The following is a 25,525-nucleotide window of genomic DNA, read 5'->3' as shown; positions in this document are numbered from 1 at the left end:
CTTAACTCTCCTCTTAGTGGCATCTCATCTTAGTGCGATGCCATCAGGTGCAAATGTGTGGTTACAACGCTCATTAGTCTACCTCTCACACCAACCGCCCCAGCGGTGTGCTGATAGAAAAGAAACAAAACCTTCCTAGGTACCAAAAATGCCACGAGGAAACCTGCTACTTTGCATGCAAATTAACTAGTTAATTAAAGCATGAAAGAACCTAACCCGAGTAAAATGCACTTAATTCACAGCGCATGCCACTGTCCGAACTGCGTTACACAGACCCATCTTGGTTGATTGCAAGCTATTAGCACAATGTCAGGGGAAACTGAGAAATGAGAGTGATCGGTTCTTCTAAGCTCGTAAGAGCCGCGGCACACCAACGCCATGATCCCCTGCACCCCGGAAAGTATATGCAGAAGCACACAGACCTTGTCTGTGCTGTTGTGTATACCCAGGAGACACTCGGGGGCTGCTGAATAAATGAAGTAAAATTAGTTAGCTTCTTCAGCCCTGTGGTTTCAGACTAAGCCTAACTTTAGGTACAGCCTGAGCTTCAATAGCCCAAAGTAGAGACAAAGATTGTACCACATACACTGAGCCCAGATCCTGGTCATAGACTGAGCCCTGTTCCTGGTTACATACCCAGTATAGACTCAGCAATCTCAGCCTCCACTACTGGCCATACACTGAACCCTGACTTTGGTCACACATGAAAATGGGTCCTTGTTATACTTTATCAACTCCAACCTGGGTCTGATATGGACCCCTAACCCTGGCAAGTCACAGTCCTAACTCTTGACTCAAGACACTGGATCTCAACAACCCAGCAGTCAAATGGGGCTGGCAGTCTCAGGAGTGTGAGAAAATACAGTTTACAAATTTTATGGTGGCCTTTTCTGTAGGGAGCAGCAAGGGGCCACTTCTCTAGAAACAAGGTCCTGAAGGTCAATAAGAGCCCATGAGGTAACCTTCCCAAGCTCTGTGGGGCTGGGAGCCCCCTTGCCTAGGCTGATGGGAACTTCCCATGGGCACATGCAGCCACTTTCTCCAAGGCCACGCATCAGAGCTGCAGGCCCAGCTAAAGGCTTCTGAGGCCCCTCTGAAGGGATGCATTATTGATGGCTTGTAATCGATATGGAGCTGCTCCAGGGAGTCTCCCTGGAATTCAGGCCAGCCAGCCGGAGGTCAGGGCCTGCCCAACCCAAGACCACATATGCTCAGAAACAAGTTTTGAACTGAAGATGTGAACACTAAGTCCATGTAGTTTTCTCATTCATTCAGAAGTCAGGTAGGGGCCATGTTAAAATTCTGCATGCCTGCCCTGGTGAGAGTCCTGTGATCCCAGGGAAGAGATGACTTGTGCCACATTACCTCTGAGAAATCACAAGTCTTGTCCTGGAGTAGTGCCTGAGGCAGAGGAAGAATACAGGAGATTCAGGGAAAGGTTACCCAGCAGAGCATGTTACCATGGAGAGATGTTTTAGGGACCTCAGCCTAAAGAGCAACAGGAAACAGCTGAAAATCTCCACACAGGGCAGAGTGGTGGCATTAGTGCTGTGACCCAGAGGAGCGATTGGGGGCACCTTGCTGACGGCAGGCTGGAGAACGGGAGATGTGGGGATACCTACCAGGACCTACTGCAGTGGTCCAGACCAGAGATGGCCAGATTTGGACTACGATGAAGGAAATAAGAGGCAAGCGGGTGGGAGGTGGGGTGGGGGTGAGAATGTCCCTACACGATGTATATTGAAATGAGGGTAAGAGAGAGGGCAGTCTGCCTATGAGGTAGCTGGGTTTTATTTTATTTTTTGTAGACAAGGGTCTGACTATGTAAACCAGGCAGGCCTGGAACACACAGTGGTCCATCTGCCTCAGTACTGGTGTTGGCAGGGTTAGGTTTTTAGATGTTGGGTGGCTGGATGGTATCTGGCTTCACCCTGAGTAAGAATGGCTGATTCGGGGGCTGGAGAGATGGCTCAGAGGTTAAGAGCACCCACTGCTCTTCCAGAGGTTCTGAGTTCAATTCCCAGCACCGACATGGTGGCTCACAACCTTCTGTAATGAGATCTGGTGCCCTCTTCTGTATACATAATAAATAAATAAATCTTTTTTTTTTTTTTTTTTTTGGTTTTTCGAGACAGGGTTTCTCTGTGTAGCTTTGCGCCTTTCCTGGTACTCGCTTTGGAGACCAGGCTGGCCTCGAACTCACAGAGATCCGCCTGCCTCTGCCTCCCGAGTGCTGGGATTAAAGGCGTGCGCCACCACCGCCCGGCATAAATAAATCTTAAAAAAAAAAAAAAAAAAGATTTTAAAAAGTCGGGCGGTGGTGGCGCACGCCTTTAATCCCAGCACTCGGGAGGCAGAGGCAGGCGGATCTCTGTGAGTTCGAGGCCAGCCTGGTCTCCAAAGCGAGTTCCAGGAAAGGCGCAAAGCTACACAGAGAAACCCTGTCTCGAAAAACCAAAAAAAAAAAAAAAAAAAAAAGAATGGCTGATTCGTTATGCGAGAACTACAGATGGGCCAGATGGCATTCCACTCTGGCCACTGGCTGAGACCGCCCATGGGGGTTTCTCAGTGTGCCCCAGTGAGACCCTTAGGCACTGGCTCCAGACTCTTCTGCTACTTAACACTACTCCATACACCTCCCCCAGCTGACTGGAGGGTTGTTAGAGGAATGTCAAGCTGTTGTTAGTCAGATGAGTTAATTGAGGCTTGGAGGTGGAAGGAGCCTTCCGTGCTGGTGGGAAGGGGAAGGGAAGGCCAGGACCACTAGGTGTGAGGGAAGCAAAGCCGAAGATGGAGCCCTTGCCCTTGGCCTCCATCCTCTGCGACCTTGTGACAGGGAACTAGAGGGTGAGATGGGGTGGGTCAGCTTGGCAGCAGGAGAAGAACACTAGGTCCCCACAGGAACAAAGTCGGGCTTGGGGGAGGGGCTATGAGCCCTTAGTCCATCCCTCTCATCACGCTGGATACATCCCTTTTCTCCTCTGGGCTTCATTTCACTTTCCATACAGTTCAAGGCAAAGGAACTCAAGCTGAGCTCTGAGTCTTGCCCTGAGCCCCAGCTTGCGGGCTGAGGCTAGGCTGGGGTAATGAAGTTCAGGATCAGCTAATTCTCAAGGGTTGTCATGAAGGCCAACCCTGCTGCTGATGACATAAGCCTTTCCCAGAAGACTGACTCTTTGAAGAATGATCACACAATCCAGAACCTCACAGGCATCATCAACAGTGTGTCTGTCGCATATGGTGACACTGACTAGCCAGGCAAAGAAGCGGGGAAGAGCCATCACTTACAAGAAGCGAAAGCAGTTAATAGAGGCGGACGGACATGTGAGTATTCAAGTTAACACGTAAGGATCTAACATGATGAGTGATAATGTGAAAGAAAATGAGTCAGGGATGGTGACCCACACCCAGAATTATAACAACTGAAGAACTGAGGCAAGAGAAGTGCAAGTTCAAGACCAGCCTGGGCTACGTAGTCCCTTAATGACCTTCCAGTGGAGAATGAGACTCAAACCACGATTTATGATACAATATCTGAAGGAATACTCAGGTAGTATTACAGCAGTCTGGGCAAAGAGAAAGAATTCTTGAGCTTCAAGATGGGAGACGGGGCTATAAACATATCAGAACTTATCGGTGGAGGAGAGGGACAGCCAATAGGAGGAGAGGGGCAGCCAATAGGAGGAGAGGGACAGCCAATAGGAGAGGGGCAGCCAATAGGAGGAGAGGGGCAGCCAATAGGAGGAAAGGGACAGCCAATAGGAGAATAGAGCCTGAAAGACGTCAACACAATTGGAGAACGGGACAGAAGCAATAAATCACACAGCCGGGAGTGTAGCTCAGTGGCCGAGTATGTGCTCCGTGTGTTCATTAACCACCCCCCACCCCAGAAAGACAAAGAAATCTAGCCCCAAACTTCACAATGCAATGAAAGCGATCAGTCGGCTCTATTCCAGAAAAAATAGGAAGAAAAAGAAAAAGAAACTTCTAGGCATGCCTAAACAGGGCTGGTGCACCCCCAACTCGTAGACCCCCCTGCAGTCAACCTGCTAGAACCAATCAGAAGAAATACCATGCCCGCCGGATCTCCAGAGCCTGGCCTCTGACAAAGGTAGATGCACAGTGCTTCTGAAGACAAAACAAAACAAGCCTTCCACTAGCAAACATTACACAAAAGCCCATCCCTAGGCTAGCGAGGAATTAAAGCACAGTCATGGCCCCACTTACTGTACATCATTAGCTAAGTACGTCTAATCAGAGAGCCCAGCCTGGTCCACAGGAATCCGCCGAGAGCCCCAAAGTGTGCATTACTGGAGCAAACCAGGCCCTTCCTTCCACAGTGGCCACACCCAGCCTTCTCTGCCTTTAATGGGCTGGCTACAGAGTCCAACTGACACAGGCTGCAACCCGATCAATGCACACTTTGGCCTGCAATCTCGATGGCATCTAATGCAACAGCAATAATTTGGCTCCATTCTGTCCGTGCCATCTACATAGGCTGCCCGGCCTTCAAAGCCATCTGCTGCTGGGATGGCTTCCAATGTTTATCTCCATTAGTTTCACCATTGTTGGTAACAATAAAAATCAGGAGACGGTTGCAAACTAATGATTTAGGAGCAGGGTGAGGCTGAAATCGACCTTGGCCCCCTTCCATCCACTGTGGAGATGACTGGTAGATGGCCATAAATTTAAATTATAGTAAAAGGATAACATATGTTATTTCTCTGATGGCTAATTTTATCAGCTAAATAGGCTTGTCACTAAAGCTATCGGCTGTTTTACAAACCACTTCCCATGTTATAATAATAATAATAATAATAATAATAATAATAATAATAAAAAACCTTTATTTCCCTCAGTGGAAATTTTGAAAAATCCAGGTAACAGAGGCTATTGTGCCAAAAAGGTGGGGCTGAAGACTTCTGCAGGGAAGGAACTCTCTAGAATGAGCCACTGTTGAAGCAGTATAGAACCTGTTTCCTGTTATCTTGTCCTCTGGCTGATTCTATCAGTCCTGGGCACAGCCTCAAAGGTGAGTGCTTTGTGCAGAGCTGAGAGCCTCACTCGAGATTCTCAGTACCAGGTCCAGAGGGAGGCCAGGATGACGGCCTTGGTTCACACCCAGCCCTCTGCACCCACAAAGCCTGCCCTAGCACATGAGCACATGGTGGTCTATCTCTCTGCCTTTCCTGCCTCAGACATGTGTAGAGCCTGGGTGGAAATACTCATCTTTTTCATGGGGAAACTGACCAGGGAGACAGTCTCTTACAGGGAGGATTTTGGTGAGTGGGACTATGCCTCCAACTATACAAGAGGGTTATGAGCCTATAAAACTCATTTTGTGGGTTTGGTGACTGTGTCGTGACTTCTTGTCTTTGGGGGCACACAGGTCACTGTTGTCAGCATCTAGCATCTTTGAACTATGTAAGATCTGCCAGTGAAATAGGGGCAGAAGCAATGCCACCACCTCCAGGTCTGGCAAGTCAAGACTTGTGGCCAGTTCTCCATTCTCCTTTCTTCTGCCCTGCTGGGTGGAGAAGACCCAGAGGAGCCACACAATGGAAGGAGCCTGGGGTCAGAGTGACAGTGAAACAGATAGTTCTTTATGCTCTGTACGCCGCAACCTGCTCTGGCAATAAGAATGACAAACACACTCCTCATGTGTCAAGTCTTGAGAGTGCTCTGTGTGTATGTATAAGCATTCGTATGTGTACATGTGCGTTATATGTATACATATGTGCAATGCATGGGGAAGCCAAAGGTTAACATGTGGGTGTCTTCTTCATTCACTGTCTGCTTTACCTTTTGATACAATCCTCCTGTCTCCACTTCCCCAGCACTGTGGGTATGTACTACAAACACAGCTTTTCACACACATGCAGGACATCTGAGCTCAGGTCCTCAGGCATTCATGACAAACATGTTTCATCCTCCTGCCCCAACTGTGGAGGTTTGATGCTGCAGCTAGCAGTACCCACCATTACTAGCCATACCTTGTGCAGACACCCTATCTCAGTACAGAAATGACACTGAAACCTGGGCTCAGTTCCACAAGAAACTACAACCATGTAAGTTCCAGCCTGTGGAAGCCTCAGTCTTCCCATCTGTAGAGGGATTAATAAAACCTAGCCTGACCATCTTGACCATCCAAGTCAAAAGACATCAAGTATTTGACAGTACATTTGTAAATAATGAGCATTATGGAAGTCCATTCAGGAGCATTTGTACTGTCTCATCCATGAAGAGCCTCTATAGGTGTCATTCAACTGAACTGCCCCCTCACAGCACCCACGCAATAACAACTCTGTTGCTGTCTCCATCTTTCCAGTGAAGAAGCTGTGCTCAGGGTTGAGGAGGGACACAACTAGTTGCTAGTGGAGCAAAGGTAGGAACCAGCTCGCTGGCAACTCTTATAAGCACGTTTTTGGCACCTTAAAGTCTGCCATCCATCGGATGCGTCTTTGGGGAACCGAAGCTTGTCCAGGGTCTCGGCTGTACTAAGGGGTGCACAGGTACCACAGGGCTTCTTAGAGGCTTGTCCGCTAGTCACCCTACAGTGATCCCCAGACCCTCAGTATCTCCTCCAAATCTCAAGGTTAACGTGGCTGGGTAAAGAGAGTTCCACTTCCTTCTCATCCCCATGGGACTCAACAGAGGACAGACACTAACTCTCCAAGTGTACCAGGTCAGACTGTATTCGTTTGGGCCAAGCGCTGTGACAAGACCTGAAGGGAAAGGGCGGACAGGCTGGGCTTGTGCGGTGTGTTTCAGAATTACAGCAAGAGCCTGGGCATCAACAAGCGTGAGATCTCAGAAGCTTATAGGATGACTCAGAAGAATGTACTGCCACATGGACCGAACCACTAATCTAATGTGCCTTGATATTTGAAATGGCCAGGACCAAGGGAGAGAGAAGGTCCACACTGCCTCCCTGAAGGGCAGCCACCAGCCACTTCTTCTGGGATCGATGTGTCCATCATGGGGATTAGAACTCTGGTTATAGTCCAGTCAGGGGAAAAAACAAATCAGTCACTAGAGGCCCTCGCAGCTGAGGGTTGTGGATCAGAGCACTCCACAGTCGCAGATTTGGACTGCAAAGAGCTGGCCAGGGCTCAGAAGCAAGAATGGACTACTATGTGTCCTCCCATCCGGATCCTCTGGGCTCCCATTTCCTCACGGGACTCTGATGAATAAAAAGGTGTCGAGTGGTCAGAAGGGGTCATTGGAACGAGAGAAGCAGAGAATCCCTGTCCAGACTTGAGTGCTCATGTGGTCGGTGTGTGTGTGTGTGTGTGTGTGTGTGTGTGTGTGTGTGTGTGTGTGTGTCATTTCCACTCTCACCCTCCAACTGCTATGTGACACTCCCTTTTCCATGGACCTCAGCTTCCTCACCTGCCAAATCTTAGATTGGACCCACACCATCACAGACCTCTCAGGTATGAAGGGCTCTGGAGGCACCCTGGGTGTGGCCTGTGTTAAGAAACAAGATGCCACATGGCAATGAACACATGAATCTTTACAGTGGAGAAGCCTAACTGTCTCGATGAGGTGGTCAGGCCAATATCAGCCCGACTGTGTGTCCCTGTCGTCCTTGGTGAGAACAGCACATCCGCAGACTTCCTTCCAAACAATATTACCAAGAGAAAAACTGCACCAAGTCTCGACAGGGAGACCCCTACCAAACACCCAGCCAGTGCCCTCAAAATCATCCAAGTCATCGAGACAAGAAAGAGAGAGACCGTCACAGAGAGGAGCCTAAGGAGATAGGAGGGCTGACATGAGACGTGGACCCTGTGGACCCTGTGGACCCTGGAACGGGATGTAGTTGGAATGATGTATCAGTACTGGTTCGTTCATTTTAACTAATGATCCAAATACAAGACAGCAGAAATGGGTGACTCTGCCTAGGGTCTGTGGGAAATCTGTAAACCTAAAACGGCTCAAAAACAGCTTTAAAAAGAGAACTAAAATGCATGAAACCAGGGCAAACATTTCTGTAAGTTTACTCAAAGGGGGAGCAAGGTGGGTTCCCCATTGAAACCGGGACTGACTGCCCTGAGGGGTGGGGAAGGGAAGATGGGAGGATCTTTAAGTTCAAGGTCAGTGAAATCCCCATCTCCAAAAATCAATCAGTCAGTCAATCAATAACCAATCAAATAAACCAGAAACCTGTGTTTCCCCACATGTACACGTCAGTTTCTGTGTGTGAGACATATATGACTTCCACCTGGAAAAGGCTCCTATTAAATACGTTCTAGGAACTCGAGCCGTGGCCAAGACTAGACTGATGGTCTGGGGCAGGGCTAGGTGGACAGCAGGTTGGAGATTCTGGAAACACTCTCTAGATTATTGAGGAGTCTGGGCCAGTGCCTGCAAGGGGGCTGCTCTTCAGGCGGTGTCAATCAGGCTGCCCCATGCCTGACTTTGTGTGCAATGTTCTTTCGGGTTTTTGTTGTTGTTGTTGTTGTTTTGGGGTTTTTTGAGACAGGGTCTCACTATGTAGCTCAGGCTGAGAACTCACTACTTAGACCAAGATGACTTTGAGTTCTCAATCCTCCTGCCTTTGCTCTGGGTGCTAGTACAGGCACACACCACACACCACCAGCTCTGAGCAATGTTTTCACTGAGCCCGAATAGAAACCACAGGATAAGGAATGGCCCCCAACAAGGTGGGCTGGGAAAGAAGAGCATCTAGATCTGTCCCTGACTCTAAGAGGGGAGGTGCCCTGGGCAATTTACTACTCAGATGTATTACCATAAATATATCATAAAGCAGGTATATGCGGGAGCGAGCAGGCAGTCTGAGGGAGCCCCCGTTAGTCAGTATTTAAATTTCATAACCACCCTTTGGGGATTTTCTTACCACCACCATTTTTTCAGGTTAACAAAACCAAGGTTCTATCAGCGTCCAAAGCCACAAAGTCACTAAGCAACAGGGCTGGCTTGGAACTAAGTCTGCCCCTAATGGCCATTCTCAGTCACCCACACCCTGCCTAACATCCACAGCCCACACATCTCCTCCACGGCCTCTGTTGTGTGGTTGTCTCAAACTTGGGCCCACGCTGCCATGCACTGCTGTCCCTGGCCTCTGGGGAGTGGGCTCCAGCTTTAAAGGGCAGTGGCCTGCTTCCCACTCTGTCTGTAGAAGCTGAGCCCTGCTCCACCAGGCCACCTCCCCACCGTCCCCCTGGGCCCACAGGGACCCCAGTGGTCTGTCCCTCACTGCAGTCTTAGCTAAGATGACAGGTTTCAGGTGCTTTTTAAATTCAAACAGTTCATTTCTGTTCATCTCGTTCCAGATGTCATTCCCTAGCAAGGATCTTCTTTATTTATTGCTCTTTCCTGTACGACTCTGAGGGAGTTCCCTCCCCGGGACCCCGAGGAAAGAGCCTACATGTGGGGAGTGACTCGAACCTGCGTGGCTCAGGATACAGGCTATGCCGTGACTTTACCATTAGAGTTTCCTCCTGGCCATGAAGCACATATGTGGCTGATGGCCGCTTGTGGTAGGGCTGTGCTCTCCGTTGGGCATCTGTGAATTCAGGAGGGGTGATACAGCTCTATTTTCCTGTTGTGCAGGGGACCAAGAGCTCTCGGATCTACTTCCAGCTGGTTTCTGGGTGACACTTCCAGCTGTCCTTTCTCACTTTCCCAGACTCCCATCCTAAACCCAGTGTGTTGCTATTACCCTGGCTTTCTATCCCCACCTGTCCTCTCCTACCCACCCCCTAGAAGCAACCAGAAAGATCCATGGAAAATTAACATTTCCACAGAGCCACTTTCTCTTTTCCCAGATGCCTTGATCAGCCCAGAGCCCCTCCAATCCCACCTCCACCCTCCTGCTGCCTTTCCTAGCTCACAAGGCGCATGGCCTCTGAAGTCCAGCTCAGTCCCCAGTCTCACGCTGGAAACTGGGCCTCCTGCCTGCTCTCCCAGATGGCTTTGTTCAGGCCAGTTCCTCTGCCAACATCCCACACATGCACCACGGCCTACAGGGTCCCTGTGAGGCACGCATGGCATTAGACTGCCTCTGCATAAGCTTTGGCCACCAAATGCAGTTACCCCAAGCTCCCATGAGGAGAGAACTGGCCTGTATCCCATTTGGAAAGGAGTTTCTGGTGCCTAGCTCAAGTGCAGCACAGAGCAGACCCCTGATGGCCAGGCTGGGCACACTGGTGAGAGAATGGGCGAGAGCGGAGAGTCACTTAGGGGCCGCACTACTGTCTCTTCAGAGCAGAATCCCATATGGACTGCCATGGTCCAAGGGGCCCCTGGACAATGTGCTGAGGGTTGGGTCCACAATGTCTCTTCCAGTCCCTCAAGAACACTTTGTAAGAACGAAAAGGCCATGTTTCTGGAGTACAGAAAAAGAATTGGCTCATGGGCAGACATCCCAAGGGGATGATGTGAAGATGCTGCGTGCACAGTCCTGTGGGGATATTTCCAAGGGTCAACATGTGGTGACATTCCACAGCTTTCCACACTCATCTACTGAGGAGTCAAAAGAAACCCTGAACACACATTTACTGAGATCTGCAGTGAATGGAGCCAGGGCTGGGGCTGGGGCACAACCAGAAGCTGAGTGATGATGCACAGCCCCTAAGTTCTGGCATCCTGGCATTCCAGGGTCCTCAGCAAGGCCTGGACGGAGATGAGTAGATCTGAAAATGTTACCCCTTGCTCCTGACAGATTTGCGTCAGTCTCTCCAGCTGCTCCTCTTGGATGGCCTTGGCCTTCTCGTACTGCTGGGTAACCATCTCCACCTCCAATTTGACTGGCAGGACGTAGGCTGGAAGACAGAAGGAGCCATGTGAAGAGCTGGCCAGCAGCTGGGCTTGGGCTGGGGAGAGGCAAGCCCAGCATTCAGCCAGCAGCAGCTTCAAAGCCCAGACTTCATTTGTGGGGTGGGGGTGGGGCTGGTGCATCCAGAAAGTACATAGGGGCCACAACCTGAACTCAGTTCTTTCTTTTCCATAGTGACAGAGCCCTGGATTTTTGGTATAACTTCTAAGAAGAATGACTATAGTCTAGCTTCTGTTATAGTTACAGGTGGCCATAAGGCAAATGCTGGCAGAGTTGGGGACCTCAGATCCTGCAGGCATAGTGTATAACTGAAACATAGCCTTTTTGGTTTCTGGAGATAATCCAACAATAAAGGCTAGTTCTGATGTAGGCAGAAGGTAGGTAGACAGACAGACACCAGTTAGTTGGAGGGTCTCCTTTTGCCTTGTTCCTTCTCCCTCTGTCCTTTCTGGCTATGGTGAGGGTTGTGGTTAGCACTGGCACAGCCATCTTGGACCATGAGGTGACTCTGAGAAGTAGGTTATGTGCAGCACAGCAACAAAGTAGAAAGTATATTCAGTACAGCGAGTAGAGAACAAATGCCATGTTACTACCTACAGGTGGCGAGTGACATCTGCCACTTTCTGCAGACTTCTGTAAGAGAGAAGCAAGCTTGAGCTCTGTGAGTCAGTGAAATTCTGGGTCTCGGTTACAGGTTATCCTACACATGATGCACAGTGAGATGCCGAGGAGAAAGCCGGGGCTCTGAGTATGGGGTCCCCATGACTTCTCAGCTAACAGTAGCCCCACAAGCTCTGCCCTTGGGAGGTCTTTGGGCTTAGCAGTTCTAGGATCCACAGGAGTCTCAGAATCAACTCCAGATCTTGACCTTGACCTCTGCACTTTACCCACCAGGGGCTCACACCTTTCAAAGCCCAGCCCTTTCCAGTTTTTCAGGACGTACTATATTCTAGACCTCTCCAACCCCATCCCTGAGAAGAACAGAATGAGCACCTACAGCCTCCCACCTGGGCTGTTGCAGAGACCAGTTCATGCCCAGGGTGAGAACAAAAATTAGCAAGTGTGAACAGAGGAGAAGATGGTTCAAAGGGACTTTCAGCCTCCACTAGTGAGGGGTGTGCAGCCATCGGCAGCTAGCAGGATCTAGAGGTGCTGTTTCTGCCCTGAGGGGAGCAGATGTTCTCACAGACAGAACCAAGAATAGGACCTGAGCAGGAGGGATGGATCGAACAGCCAAAAAAGCACTGAGGGTGTGTGTATGTGTGTGTGTCCATGTCCTGGGCTTCAATCATGGTTCTGAGCACCATTCACAGTGTGACCTTTACTCTTCTTTGACTTGGTTTCCCCATCTGTCAAATAAGGAAAGTGTGTTGGATGAGCTCTTCAAGCCATCCCAGACTTCCTAAGTTGAGTAGATCCCCCACATTCCAGTTTAATGTGTATTGATGCTGTATTATAATGACAGACACAGCCAAGCCTGGCAAAGAACCACCATCCTCCTTTCATAGGTGGGAGGGTGAGAGGCTGTCCTCTCACAGACAGAAGACCCAGGACGGCCTCCTGTCTGCCTTACACCTGCCAAGCAGACACTGTTGAAGGAACTCACTACCACTGCAGCCAAAATTCAGAGCTGCAAAGAAACTGAACAGCTGTCACAGTGGTTCGAAACTGTGTTCCGATAGCCCTTTGAGGTCTCTCTCCGGATGAGGAGAGGGCATGCAGGTCCTTGGGAATCACTGGGCAGCTCCTGCACCACCTCTCTGCAGAGGAAGCAAACCAGCCCGGTAGCTCCGTGGGCCTCGCTGCAATGTTCTTTGTATCTGAGGACCACCTTCGGGAGCCCAGTGACTTGGGTCTTCCTGCATTTCCCCAAGATGACACCGGAGGTCGCCCCTGTCTCCTTACCCTCTTTACCAGGTCCCAGTTGTATGACACTATTCTTCAGGGTTGAGGTCCAGTCTTATGTGAAGGCTGGCCTTACAGGAGCACAATACATCATGTTGATGGGTGATATTGTTCTGTATGCTGTGAACATGTGTTGCTCTGATTGGTTGATAAATAAAGCTGTTTGGCCAATGGTGAGGCAGAACAAGGTTAGGCGGGACATTCTAACTAGAGAGAGAAGAAGGGAAAAGAGAGAACAGAGGAGACACTGCCAGCTGCCGCCATGAGAAATAAGATGTAAAAGTACCGGTAATCCTCGAGTCAAGTGGCAAAGTATAGATTTACAGAAATGGGTTAATTTAAGATGTAAGAACTAGCTAATGAGAAGCCTGATCCATTAGGTCATATCATCTGTAAATAATATAGGCCTCTGTGTGTTTATTTGGGTCCAAGCGGCTGTGGGACCATGGGGCCAAGGGAGCCAGGTGGGACCAGGAAAACTTCAGCTATATCATGTATCAGAGCTGGGTGTGGCAGTACACACCTTTAATCCCAGCACTTAGTTGGGAGGCAGAGACAAGTGGATCTCTGTAAGTTCAAGGCCAGCCTGGTCTACATAGCAAGTTCCAGGCCAGCCAAGGCTACATAGGGAGACTGTCTCAAAAAACAAAACAAAACAGAAAACAACCAAACCAACAAAAGACAAAAACACCCAAATAAACAGTTGCATGGGGAGTGGGGAGCAGGGCACTCATGTGTAAGTGTGACACATGGTGTGACACGTGGCTGTGGGTGGTTTCAGAACACCATGCTGAAGAGGCAGGCCAGGGCCAGGCTTGGCTTTCTCCATGCTGTGGGTCACACCCTCCACTCCATGCCAACTATACCACTCCGAATCTTCCTTTCTCAAGTGACAGCTACAGCCTCTGCCTCCTCACTGACCCCCTCTCAGGCTACTTACCATCAATGACCCTCTTCACTCGCCAGATTCGGAACATGATGATGAGGCTGATAGCATCCCAGGGGCTTCTGGGTCCATTAGCCACAGTGGATGCCACCATCGGGGCCAAGGACAAGATGATCACAGCCCCATCAAACACCTGAGGAAGAAGAGTACCTTAGTGTTCCTGATCAGGCTGTGTGGCAGGCTGGAGAGCAGCCAGGAAGGCCACTGCTGAAGGCCATGTTCTCCAGGTAGCCTGCCTACCAGAAGATCATCCCATCTCCAGCTGCCTGTGCTCACTCCCTCTGAGAGGCCCTCTTCCTCCAAGACACAATCAAGCATTCTTTGTACTTCTCATGACCTCAGCCATCCTCCAGCTCTAAGTTTGGACAACCTGAGGCCTGTATCCCACGTTCTAGACCCTGGGCAGAGACTGAAGTGACTCCCTCACTGACAGGATGGGAGCTGATGGCCATAGGGGCCTCTTTATCTGTGGGTGGCAAGAATCCAGGGCCAGTGTGTCACCTCTCACATGTGCAGTCTTTAACGTTGCAAGAGGACAGAACAAGGACAGGAGAGGTGTAGTCCCATGGTTAAGCCTTGGGCACTGGCTTTCTCTCTGCTTGCCCCAGTCAGGCCTTGTGTGGGCCTCTCCGAGGCCAGGCCCTCTGTGTAGGCTCCCAGGTTTGGGCTCAAAGAGGCTAGAATACAGACATAGAGGAGAGGGAGGAAAATGTAGCTGGCACTGAATAACTACTACACCTAACCTGGCCTTGGCCTATTGCACAAATTACTGGCAGCCGCTGGGCCTCCAGCACTACATGTAGGGACCTCTTCACACACCCCAGCCCCCATCTCCCTGAAGCAGTGTGGATACCCAGGCTAAGAAGAGAGGTCACAGTTTCTCAGAGCCACCACTGGGTAATTCTAGAGTAGATTTATTTGTTATTGGATACATCTCTCAGGCTTTTCAGATTGATTCAACTTGAACTGTATATGTTTTGTGAATCTCAAGGGAAGTTTCAAAGAAACTCCTTTTGGAAAATGTCTGGATTTGCCCCCTCCAAGCCTCCACTTCCTCCCATTCTACCCAAGTGGCACCCCTGTGGTCAGATGCATGCTGGACAGAGCTCCAGGTGAGGCAACATTCCGAGCTTCTAGGATCTGGGGATAGAAAATAGTCATACCTCTATTTTGTTTTCGATGTAATCCCAGATCCCCAGCACCACAATCCGTAGAACCGTCTGAGGACGAGAGAGAGAGAGAGAGAGAGAGAGAGAGAGAGAGAGAGAGAGAGAGAGAGAGAGAGAAGGAGGGAGAAAGATCATTGTTCTCTTAGCAAAGAAGGTTCCAGAGCTCAGATCTGGAGCTCTGTTGTCTCCATGCTCAATAATAACAAGCTAAGGTCTTCACCATCCCCCTGTTCAGTCCCTAGTCGACACCCTCCCTATCCGAACTACAAGAGCCCAGTTCCAGTACAGTGGTGGCCTTGTCCTTTGTGGTCCCCTCTGTCCTCAGTCCTTAGGCTCAGCTCTCCACCTATCTGTGTGCTATCCCCTGGGTATCCCTTATACCAGACTCATTTAAAGCCCTTCAACACTCAAAGCACATACAGGATACACTCCAAACCCCTTAGATGGATGGTACCCAAGACTCTGCATCCCTCTTCAGCATCATCTCTTGCCACTCCCATCATGACAGAACCACTCACAAATTTGCAGACTCTCTTCTATTACCTGTCACTGTGTCATGGCAAAGGGTGAGAGCTGATTCTCTCCATATCTCTCTGTCCTGCACTAAGTCTTCAGCATGGCCCACATAGCTAAAGATGACATCTCCCAGCTTTCCTCGTGCTTGGGAGGGACTGTGTGACTAAGTTCTGGCCAATGGCTGATGAGGAGAAGCACCATGTATAATTTTGGGGCTGTGTCCTTGAATAGACCTACCTCTGCTCACTTTTCCTTTCTCTTTCTTCTAGAATGTGGGTGTGTAGGTATGGTGGTGCCTTCTTCAGTAAAGAGGGGATAGGGAGAGAGGTGGAAGCCTACTGGGTCCTCACCAGCTCCAAGCCCACATATCTGTCTTAACTCCTTACTCAACAAAACCCGTTCCTCCAGCCTTAACTACAGGAGTAGGAAGAGTTCTGGGCGGGGAGCGGGAGTGTTCCAAGATCTCTTAAAAAGTCACACACAATAATGGCTACCTGTGTCTTTGAGAAATCTCTTCTTTGGGCATCACTTTTCTCTCATGCTGGAGAAGTGGGTTAGATGACCGTTCCAGACATGGATGAGAATAACACCTGCCATCTAGGCTCCGCCACTGAGAGCCAGATGCTGCGCCAGCCCTCCTCCCATGTCAGTCTCGGGAGATTGAAGAAGCTGCCCAAGGTCCTAAGCAACTGAGGGAGGCTGCTATTTGGAGCGGAGGTTTCTTTCTCTACAGGGCATACTCAAGCTGAGTAGAAATACCACATGCTTTCCCGGCTTCTTTTCTTGCTGCCTGTTCCCTCACACACTGCCTGACTTGAAACTTGGTACTTTCCTCTTTTGAATCCATCTTCAACTTCTGGGGCTTCCGTGGCAAAAAGGCCCAGACTGGGAGGAAGGAAATGACCTAAGCTGAATACGATCAATGGGATGGCTGCTGTTGCCACAGTTACTCATTTTTAAGGACCGACCGCTGTGAGACACGGCATACGGACTTTACCTTTTTGGTGCACACCTGTAAAATTAAGTATGCATGCATGTGGCAATCAACCACCAGACCCTTAACACAACCGTCAGCGGAGATCTGCACCATTCCACAATAATGCCATGCTCCCGGCCCCTGACCACCTCCAATCCATCTTCTGTGTCTATGATTCCACTCCTCAGGAGCCTCACTCGGGAAAAACTGTTAGACTTCTTCAAAAGCAGAGCTGGGGACGTGGTGGTGCGTGCCTCTAATCCCAGCTTTTGGAAAGTTGAGGCAGGTGGATCTCTGAATTTGAGGCCAGCTTTCTCTACATAGCAAGTTACAGGCCAACCAGGGCTACATAATGAGACCCTGGATCAAAATAAAATAAGGCTGGTCTTAGATGAGAAGTCTATAGAATGTAGGTTAAGGATGTGGGGAGGGGTGTGGCCAGGCATGAGTGAGAGGCAGAGGAGGAGAGGGCAGCAGACAGCCCATGGGGCCCAGGTATCCCAGGAAGGAAGTGGGCATCTAGCTTTGCTGACACTGTGGTGTCAGGGAAGCAGGAGGAGCGGTTTGTGCATGACCCCCTGCCTGACCTCTCTGGTGGTCTGTTTGTGCACCTGACCTCCAGCTCTGGGAGACTTGCTTTCCTAGGCCAGCAGACACTGCAGCAAAGACATCCGTGAGAAGAAGGACTCAGGGCACACTTTGGCAAGCAATGGCCCCGACTCAGTTGCTTCCAGTTGGGGTCAAAGCCAGAGTGAAAATCCAGCTCCACAACATCCCACCTGCTAGCTCAGGCCCCACAGCATCCTTCCCTCTGCAAATATCTGTGCTGTGTATATGGACCAAAGAACCTGCCCCATCACCCCCAAAACCTAGCACATCCTACATCTCTGAAGATATGCTTCTCAACAAGGAGGGACCCTGCTCCAGCAAAATGGGTGTGTGTGTGTGTGTGTGTGTGTGTGTGTGTGTGTGTGTGTTTAAAACACCAGATTCCTGGGCTCCCAGGGAGACCCAGGACACTAGACTTTGTGTTCGAGGTCTAGACTATGCTTTATCAACAGGGCTGAAGCAAAGCTCCAGTGCAGAGCTCTGGGAGAAGGTGCACTTTGCAGCCCTGGCTGCTTCTTTCCCATGGTGGCTCAGTCAGCAAGGCAGGGAAGAATCTTGCCACACCTCAAAGAGGATTCATTTGGTATTTATTATAAACCAAGCTCCTGCTCCATAGGATGGGTGCAGGCACTGAGGTTCAGGGGGCAGGTAAATCTTCCGGTGCCTAGACCTGCCTCCTGCCTCACCTTTTCTCCATCAAGCCTGGCTCATGAATCCAGAGGGAGGAAACGCTGACTTTGTGTGGGGGCTTGAGACCCTCCCCGTAGGGGAATCAGTTTGAAGATCATAGTGGATAGAGGAAGACGTACCTGCTAGAATTACACCAACTTTGGGCAGTTTTAAGAGGTGCTCCTCCTGGCTCAATGCTTCCTGAGCAGAGCCGGGCAACACCCCAGTCCCCAGGCCATGGCCTGCCTCAGCCTGGTGGGGTTGGAAGTGAGCGGTCCCTGGGTCCCTGAGCTGGAGATGATCCTGGGGGGATGCAGATCTTGGACAAATTTTCCTTGGGGTTAAATGAGAGCAGTGGGAGGAAGCCCTGAATCAGGGTCCAACTACACATCGATAAAAAGGAATGTGGGTGTGGTGGCTGACACCTTGACCACAGCTGGAATGAACTAAAACCCAAGCAGCTGAGCACACCTGTGAGGGATTTCTCTTTATTGGGTCATTTGAGGTGGGAAGACCTACCCTAAATCTGGGCCATACTTTCCGGTGGCAACCCATATAAAAGGGCAGCAAGAAGGATGCTTTTGCTTTCTGCCTGCTTGCCTTTGCTCTCGCTGGCAAGTTCATCTGTCCTGATGCTGCCATTCCTTCCTTCTATTAGAGTCTACTTCTTTGGGATTCCAACACATACTGAAGACTGTCTGAGACATCCAGCCTTGGGAACTGAACAACTATTGGATTCTTGGACTTTCCATTGGGGACAGCCATTGTTGGATTAGCCAGACCACAGCCTGTAAGCAACTCTAATAAATCCTCTCTCCCCTCCCTCCTCTCCCCTCTCCACCTGTGTGTGTGTGTGTGTGTGTGTGTGTGTGTGTGTGTGTGTGTGTGTGTGTGTGTGTTCACCCTATACATATTGTTCCTCTAGAGAACCCTGACTAATACAGTGGGAAACCCTGCAGGAGAAGAAACTTAATCAGTCTTGAGCTTTCTTAAAGTAGAGTTCTAGGGCTAGAGAAATGACTTCATGATTAAGAGCACGTCCTGAGTTAGGAGCTGAGTTAGGTCCTCAGCACCCACACTGGGCAGCTCACAACTACCTGTTGATTGGACATTGGCTGCCCTCTTCTGGCCTCCATGGGCACTACACTCAGGTGCACAAACCCAAACATAAAAAAATGTCTGTGAGTGACAAGTATCTTTTGAGAAGGAACACAAAAACATATCACTCCCTGTAGCTTATTCCATCTAGATCCCTGGAGACAGGGCTGGTGACCTGAGAGACTGCCTCCTCCCAGGGTCCAAAGGGTGCATCCAACCAGAGATAGCAGCTGATCCCTGCAGCAGCCCTGAGCTCTCAGGCAAGCTGACCTCCTTGTCTCTCCTCACACTGGTGCACGACTCCTGCCTATTTTAAAGGGGTGTGTTCAAGGCCTACAGGGGAAAGCAAGGGGCAGCAGGCATGTGATTGTGTGTCTGCCAGTTAAGTGGCTGACATTGATGGGGCACTCACAGTGCATGGAGCAGTGTCCCAGACCTTGCTGAGCAGAGGACGGGCAAGGCTTTAGAGTTCCAGAACTTCCTCTCAGCACAGAAACATTTTCAAGTCTAAAAATTAAAATAAATGATTCCTTATGGACCACAGGTGTCCACGGAGCCACTGACTCAACAAAGGCATCTCTAGTGAACCTGTTGGAACTTGTCTTCAGCCCCTGATGCCAAAGTAAGATGGTCCCAGGGTTACCCACGAGCCCCTGATGCCAAAGTAAAATGGTCCCGGGGTTACCAATGAGCCCCTGACGCCAAAGCCCTAGAGTGTCTTGTTTGGCTCAGGTTTACAGGCAGTTTGCCGTGCTAGCAATTGCCCTGCTGGAAAAGCACTGTTTCTAGGGCAACCCCCTTCTTCCCTTTCCACCCCTGCACCCCGGACTTTCCTTCCATCTCCCTGGCTACATTTTCCCAGCTACATTTGAAGGTTTCTACATCCTCTGCCCACACCAAAATCATCTCCCAGGGCTGCTGCCTCTCTTCAGTTCCCTGCACCCTTGCCTTTACCCACCTCCAGTTCCCTGAAGCCCCAAACTCTATGTCTGCAGCCTAGATGTCTCTTCTGATTACCTGTCCCAGAACAGCAAAGGGACATCGCTGTCCCCTCACTGACTGAGCCAGACCCTCGGAGACCTCTGCTTCCTATCCCTGTGCCCATACTCTTCCTGCCCGCCCTCTCCATCCATTCCCTGTTCCTTTAACTCTCCCTTCTGATGACTGCCTTTCTGGCTCAGAGTCCTAGTCCCTCTCAGCTGAATCACCCTCCTAACTGCTCTGCGAATTCCTGTCCTGACAACCTCCAACCCTGACCATGTCCCCAGAGCTTCATCATGACCCCTTTGCCTAGCGCCTCAGCAGCTCCCACTTGCCACAAGGGGTATGGATCTCTCCAAGCCTGGACTCTCTCCCTCACCAGTTCTCCAGACACCAGTTCTAGCTAAAATCCCTGACTTCAATGTGTCATATCGTATCACAAAGGCTGATGTTTCACATGTGTACATCTGGTCTCTGTGAACAGAATAAACAGAACAGCAGGAATCATCCAGCTCCTGATAGCCTGACAGATATTCATTAAATCAGTAATTTCAGATAAACAAGTTTCCTAGTGAATCATAAAATATTCCTCAACTCAGAATCTGTTTTCTTTCTTTTTTATAATTTATTTTTATTTTACTTTCACAAATGTTTTGTCTGCATGTATGTCTGTGTGGGGGTGTCAGAAGCCCTGGAACTGGAGTTACAGACAGTGGTGAGCTGCCATGTGGGTGCTGGGAATTGAACCTGGGTCCTCTGGATGATCAGCTAGTGCTCTTAACTGCTGAGTCATTTCTCCAGCTCCAGAATCTGTTTTTTATTTTAGTGTTCCTGGTGTTGATCTCCTTATGAGGCATCCCTTTATTTTGTTTTCAAATGCTTTGGGATATTAAAAACCACTCGAGGAAACAGCAGTGGATCCAATTCCTCTGTAAGTCAGCAAGCCGAAAGGATGGCATAGTTTGAGCACTGGTTATTGGCTGGCTGTCATGGCGTGAGTTGCTGGATGTTACTGGACAGATACCAACACTGCACTGCTCTCAGAGAAGAGGACATCAAAACTGGATTTTTCCTTTTGAAATAAAGATGATGAGAAGGATAGGGGGACTGGCGGTGGTGGCGCCTTTAATCCCAGCACTTGGGAGGCAGAGGCAGGCGGATCTCTGTGAGTTCGAGGCCAGTCTGGTCTATGGAGTGAGTTCCAGGACAGCCAGGGCTACACAAAGAAACCTTGTCTCAACACAGCCCTCCTCAAAAAGAAAAAAAGAAAAAAAAAAAAAAACCACGATAGGGAATAGCTTAGTAAAATGCTTGCCATACAACCTGAGAACCTGAGTTCAGTTCTCAGAAGCCAGGCATAGCGTTTGAAGCTCAGTGCTGGTGAGGTGGAGCCAAGCAGACTCTGGGGTTCCCGGTGCAGCCAGGCTAAGTGGTAATAGCCAGGGAGAGGCCCTGTCTTAAGAAAGCAAGGCAGACAGCTTATAAAGAAAGACTGTCATGAGGTTGTCCTCTAGCACCTCTGCGTGCACACCAATGTGTACACACACACCTATGCACCTGCACACATGTGTATGTACATACACATGCATACATATGTATGTACATACACATGCATACATATGCAAAAAGATAATATTTCTCAAAGAATAAAGAGGTTTCTAAGATGTCAATAAAATAGAGTAAGTGTGTTGATACACATCATTTAGATGAATACATAAAACCAGGCAAGTATGCTCCCTGTTAGCCCGGCCATTTCTATTTGGCTTTTATACTTAGAATACACTGAGACATGTTTGAATTTACTTAATTCACCTAAAAAAAAATTGCCTGGCAAAGCAATAGAGTCCAAACAACTTCTATCTCTCCAGGAATCATCCCACAGCAGCAAAGAAAATACAGGGGAATGTCCGCTCTCACAGCTAAAGCTACAAGGCTTCTTCCCTTTGTGAGAAGGGAGTCAATGCAGAAACAGTAAGTGATTCGTCAGTGTGACAGAAGGCAAAACCCAGCCCAGGAAGGGAGGGAAGCCGTGGGGGAATACTGGCCAGCTCAGCAGTCTGGAGTGCACGGGGCAAGGTCGGGGAGGGAGCTGGTTTTCAAGATTGCAAAGAACAGTTGTTTAGCAGGTCCCTCACATGAGTCAACCAGGACATGGGTTCATGTCTCCTGTGGGGAACCCACACCAAGACAGGAGGGAGAAGGGCCGCTGGACATAGGTGAAATTAACAGTGGTTATCTGTGGCTGGTGAGGCTATAAAGAGAGGTTTGTTTTCTTATCTGGGCTTGTTGATTTTTTTTAAACTGATACATAGGAAAAATCATTCTTATAAACAGTAAACCAATTTTTTTCTATATCAGGCTGCTCAGATGAAGTCTCTGAGATGGCCTGGGTATAAATGAGGCACAAGCAGTTATCAAGGCTGTCTGCCCTATGGCTTCCCAGCCCCTTCTCAACCTAACCCTGATGGCTGAATGTCAGGTCCCGTTTGCTTCCGAGGCCAGGTCAGCAAGGATGTTCTCCTAGGAGAATGCTGTGTAGTTAGAACATTCCAGATCTGGGCTTGTTTCTAGCCTCAGAGATGGAAGGGGACAACCACTGCTGTATCCACAGCCCAAGCATAGCCCTGTTGTGATTCCTGGTCCAGAAACCTGGTAGGTGGCCATCTACATGGTCTTGCAGACTTCTGCTGATTGTGAGCTAGGCTGTGAACAGCAAACAGAACCTTCCAGCTTGCTTAGAACAATTATCTTCACATTTGACTTGCCAGCTCCATAAGGTCATTGTCAAGGTCATGGCAAATCAAAAAGTGGAAAGGAGGTTTTGAGGAGTAATTTTTCAGAAACAAGTTTGATTCACTCTTTTGGTGGTCGAGGCCACATGCCCAGCCCTCTGCCAGGAGATAAAGGGAGGCAGGGGAACAGAATCAAGTCTTCCATTCCCTGTCTCTGTGCCCAAGAGATGAGATAACCGAGTGCAGGGCATAGCATGAAGTGGGAGGCAGGATGGAACTTTTCTAGAAATCTCTAGAATCAAGGCAGGCCCTTGGGAGCCTGTAGCTCAGGACCTAAGAGCTGTTGACAGCATCTCCAATGATGCAGCTGGCTGAGCCTTCCAGTTGGACATGTTGTCCGCTCTGCATGGGCATGTCAGCAGAAGTGAATGATGGCTCCCATGGCTAGAGGGGGCAGGTCTAGAATCTGATTCCCTCACACCACTGTGGAACACAGAGTGGGTAAGAGAAGACAGTCTCTACTCTAGAGTCTGAGCAGTGGGCTCACCTCAGGTCAGGTCAGGAAGGGAGCCCACATTTTGAGCCAATTTCCTGATGTTGGTGCTCATGAAACAATACTCAGAGAGGGACAGCGACTTGTCTAAGATCACACAGCATCTCAGTGGCTGAATTTATTCCCTCCAACAGACACTGAGAGCAAGCAAACTCACCCTTCATCCTTTGGAGAAAAGAGCACAGTACCACACACTCCTCATTCCCTATCTGATGACTGAGCGCCAAGGAGCCTCCTGAGACAAAGCATAGGCAGAAGAAGGATCCCTTGAGGACCCCAAATCACCATCTGGCTGCTGACGTAGAGAGATAAGTGTGTGGTCCAGTTTGGTTTGGCAATGGACTTCCCAAGACAGATGGCCAGGACTGGGCTCCCTCCCGAGTCAGTGCTGCCCTGGGACAGCTCTGTGAAGCCTCTGGCAGAAAGGGGCTCCTGTGGTTGACATCAAAAGACACCTGGCTGGGACTGGTAAAACAGCTTAGCAGTTGAAGGTCCTTTCCACATGTCTGACCTCAGTTCGTGCCCTGAGACCCACATGTCGGGGAGAACTGACTCAGAGGCTCACACACCCTCTCCCTCCTCCCCATAATAACCATGTAAATTTTAGAAAGGAGACCCTTGGCTCAGCTGATGACTGATGTGCTCCACCCACATGATGGACTATTACTCAGACATAAAAAGGAATGGAGTCCTGACTCATGCTGCAGCATGGACCGATCCTGAAAACATGCTCAGTGACAGAAGCCAGACACAGACAGCCACACGGTCCATGATCTCGGTTACAGGAAGCATAAAAAATACTAACATTCATAGAGACAAAGAATAGATTTGGGTAGGCAAGAGCTATGTAAAGAGGATGTGGGAGTGACTGCTGATGAGTGTGGGGTCTCGTTTGGGGGTAAAGTTGCTTTGGAGCTAGCTGGAGGTACCAGTTGCATATTGTGTATGTACTAAATGCCACCCATCAGCACCCAGGTAAAAGCCTAGTGTGGTATCGTTCTCACAGGACTGGGGAGGCAAAACCCAGAGGACTCCTGGGGTTCTACTAGCCAGCCTAGACTAGTTGAATTGGTGAGTTCCAGGTTCAGTAGGTGACCCTGGGTTTTTTTGTTGTTGTTTTTTGTTTTTTGAAATATGGTTGAGAGAGATTGAAAAAGGAATCCAGCAGAGACCTTTGGCCTCCATATTCACATGTACACATGTGCACATATGCTCACATACACAAGTACCACACACACACACACACACACACACACACACACACACACACATACACGGGGGGGGGGGAGGAAGCAGCTGTCTCGACCACTGCACAGCCGTCACCCCGAAGCCCCTGTCTACACGCCCGCTGTGTCTCTTCTTCCTGGGCAGGATCTCAGGAGGCCCCGAGAGCTTTGGCAACCTCAGGAAGAGGAGCAGTGGACTCCGCTTCTAAGTGGCCAGCTGGGCCCGGTCTCAGCCAAGGGCACGCTGTGCTTAAGAAACCCCATTTGCACAATTCTCATTTTGATTCCCAAGACTCTGCTTGTTCTTGGTGTACAAGGTCACGTGGGAACACGGTGACCCTGCATGACCAAGCACCACAGGGCCCTGGAAGCTGCGTGGGCATACTCTCCCCTTAGGTCCTGTTGGGACTGTCCCCTAGTCTGCCTGAGGGCACCCATTCCTGCTATTTTAGAAGGTCCCAACTCACTGTTCAGTAGTGTGGCCCATTTGAACAGATGTCCTTGAACTGACCCCATGGCAGACTCTCACATAGCTCTGCCCTCTGAGGCCTGCCCAGGATAAAGTGCCCCATCTTCCTGGGGCAGCCTCAGAACTCTGGGGCGTTGAAGATGGGGTAGTGGACGGCTCACCCACCAGAGGCCTGTGTCTGGCTTATCCTCGTGAACTCTGGACAGTTTTCTCCACCTCTCCAGGTCTCAGTTTTCCAACCTGTAACATGGCCTGTCATCCTTCCTTAAGGCTCGGTTGAAACTAGGGTGGAGCAATGCTCAGAAACAGGCAAAGGGCCCTGGGGCGGCCGCAGCCCTTGGCAGTTCACCTGTGTGGAACGAGCCTGAGTAAGGCAGTCCTCTTGCTAGCCGGAGAAGGTAAGCCATGACTTCTCAAGAGACCCCTGGCTCTCAGCTCACCCCTGAGTCTGTTCCAGAAAAAGAAGGGGCCAGAACTAAAGGAGGTCACTGCCATTCCTCCCAGACGAGAAGAGAGGACTGGCTACCCCCGTTTGTGCTCAGAGGCCTTGCTTGGTTAGACCCTTTTTCTCTGCCTGGCCTTGGCCCTGATCTTGCCCCCAGATTCCTGATTTCTTCTCAACCTGCCAATGCCAGGCCCCTAGAAGGCAGTGACAAGAAAGACAGGTTAGAGGCCCAGATAGTTGGTCCAGTCATCCAGTCATAACCGTCATAACCGTCATATATATAGTGTGTGTGTATATGTGTGTGTGTGTGCGAACATGCTTGTGTGTGTTTTGGGACAAGGTCTCGTGGATCCCTGGCTGTTCCTTGAACTTCCTCTGTAGCAGGAGATTACTCTGACCTTCAGTTCATTCTGCCTCTGCCTCCTCG

The 25,525-nt window shown here is 49.8% G+C and overlaps 1 protein-coding gene across 3 annotated transcripts in view; it reads right to left on the bottom strand.

The window, feature by feature from the left end:
- Positions 1–25,525, bottom strand: part of Tmem266 (transmembrane protein 266) — a 119,497-nt gene that overhangs the window by 9,943 nt on the left and 84,029 nt on the right. For all 3 annotated transcript variants that reach the window (XM_052760916.1, XM_052760925.1, XM_052760934.1), the window contains 3 exons: positions 14,819–14,875; positions 13,650–13,788; positions 10,675–10,790 (listed from right to left, as the gene is read on the bottom strand). In XM_052760916.1, the coding sequence (XP_052616876.1) occupies positions 10,675–10,790; positions 13,650–13,788; positions 14,819–14,875 (312 nt within the window). The remainder of the gene's footprint in view (positions 1–10,674; positions 10,791–13,649; positions 13,789–14,818; positions 14,876–25,525) is intronic.

Source organism: Peromyscus californicus, unplaced genomic scaffold, assembly GCF_007827085.1.
Source record: "Peromyscus californicus insignis strain IS unplaced genomic scaffold, ASM782708v3 Scaffold_11__1_contigs__length_118956290, whole genome shotgun sequence".
Lineage (NCBI taxonomy): Eukaryota > Metazoa > Chordata > Mammalia > Rodentia > Cricetidae > Peromyscus > Peromyscus californicus.
This window is presented reverse-complemented; position numbering and strand designations above follow the sequence as displayed.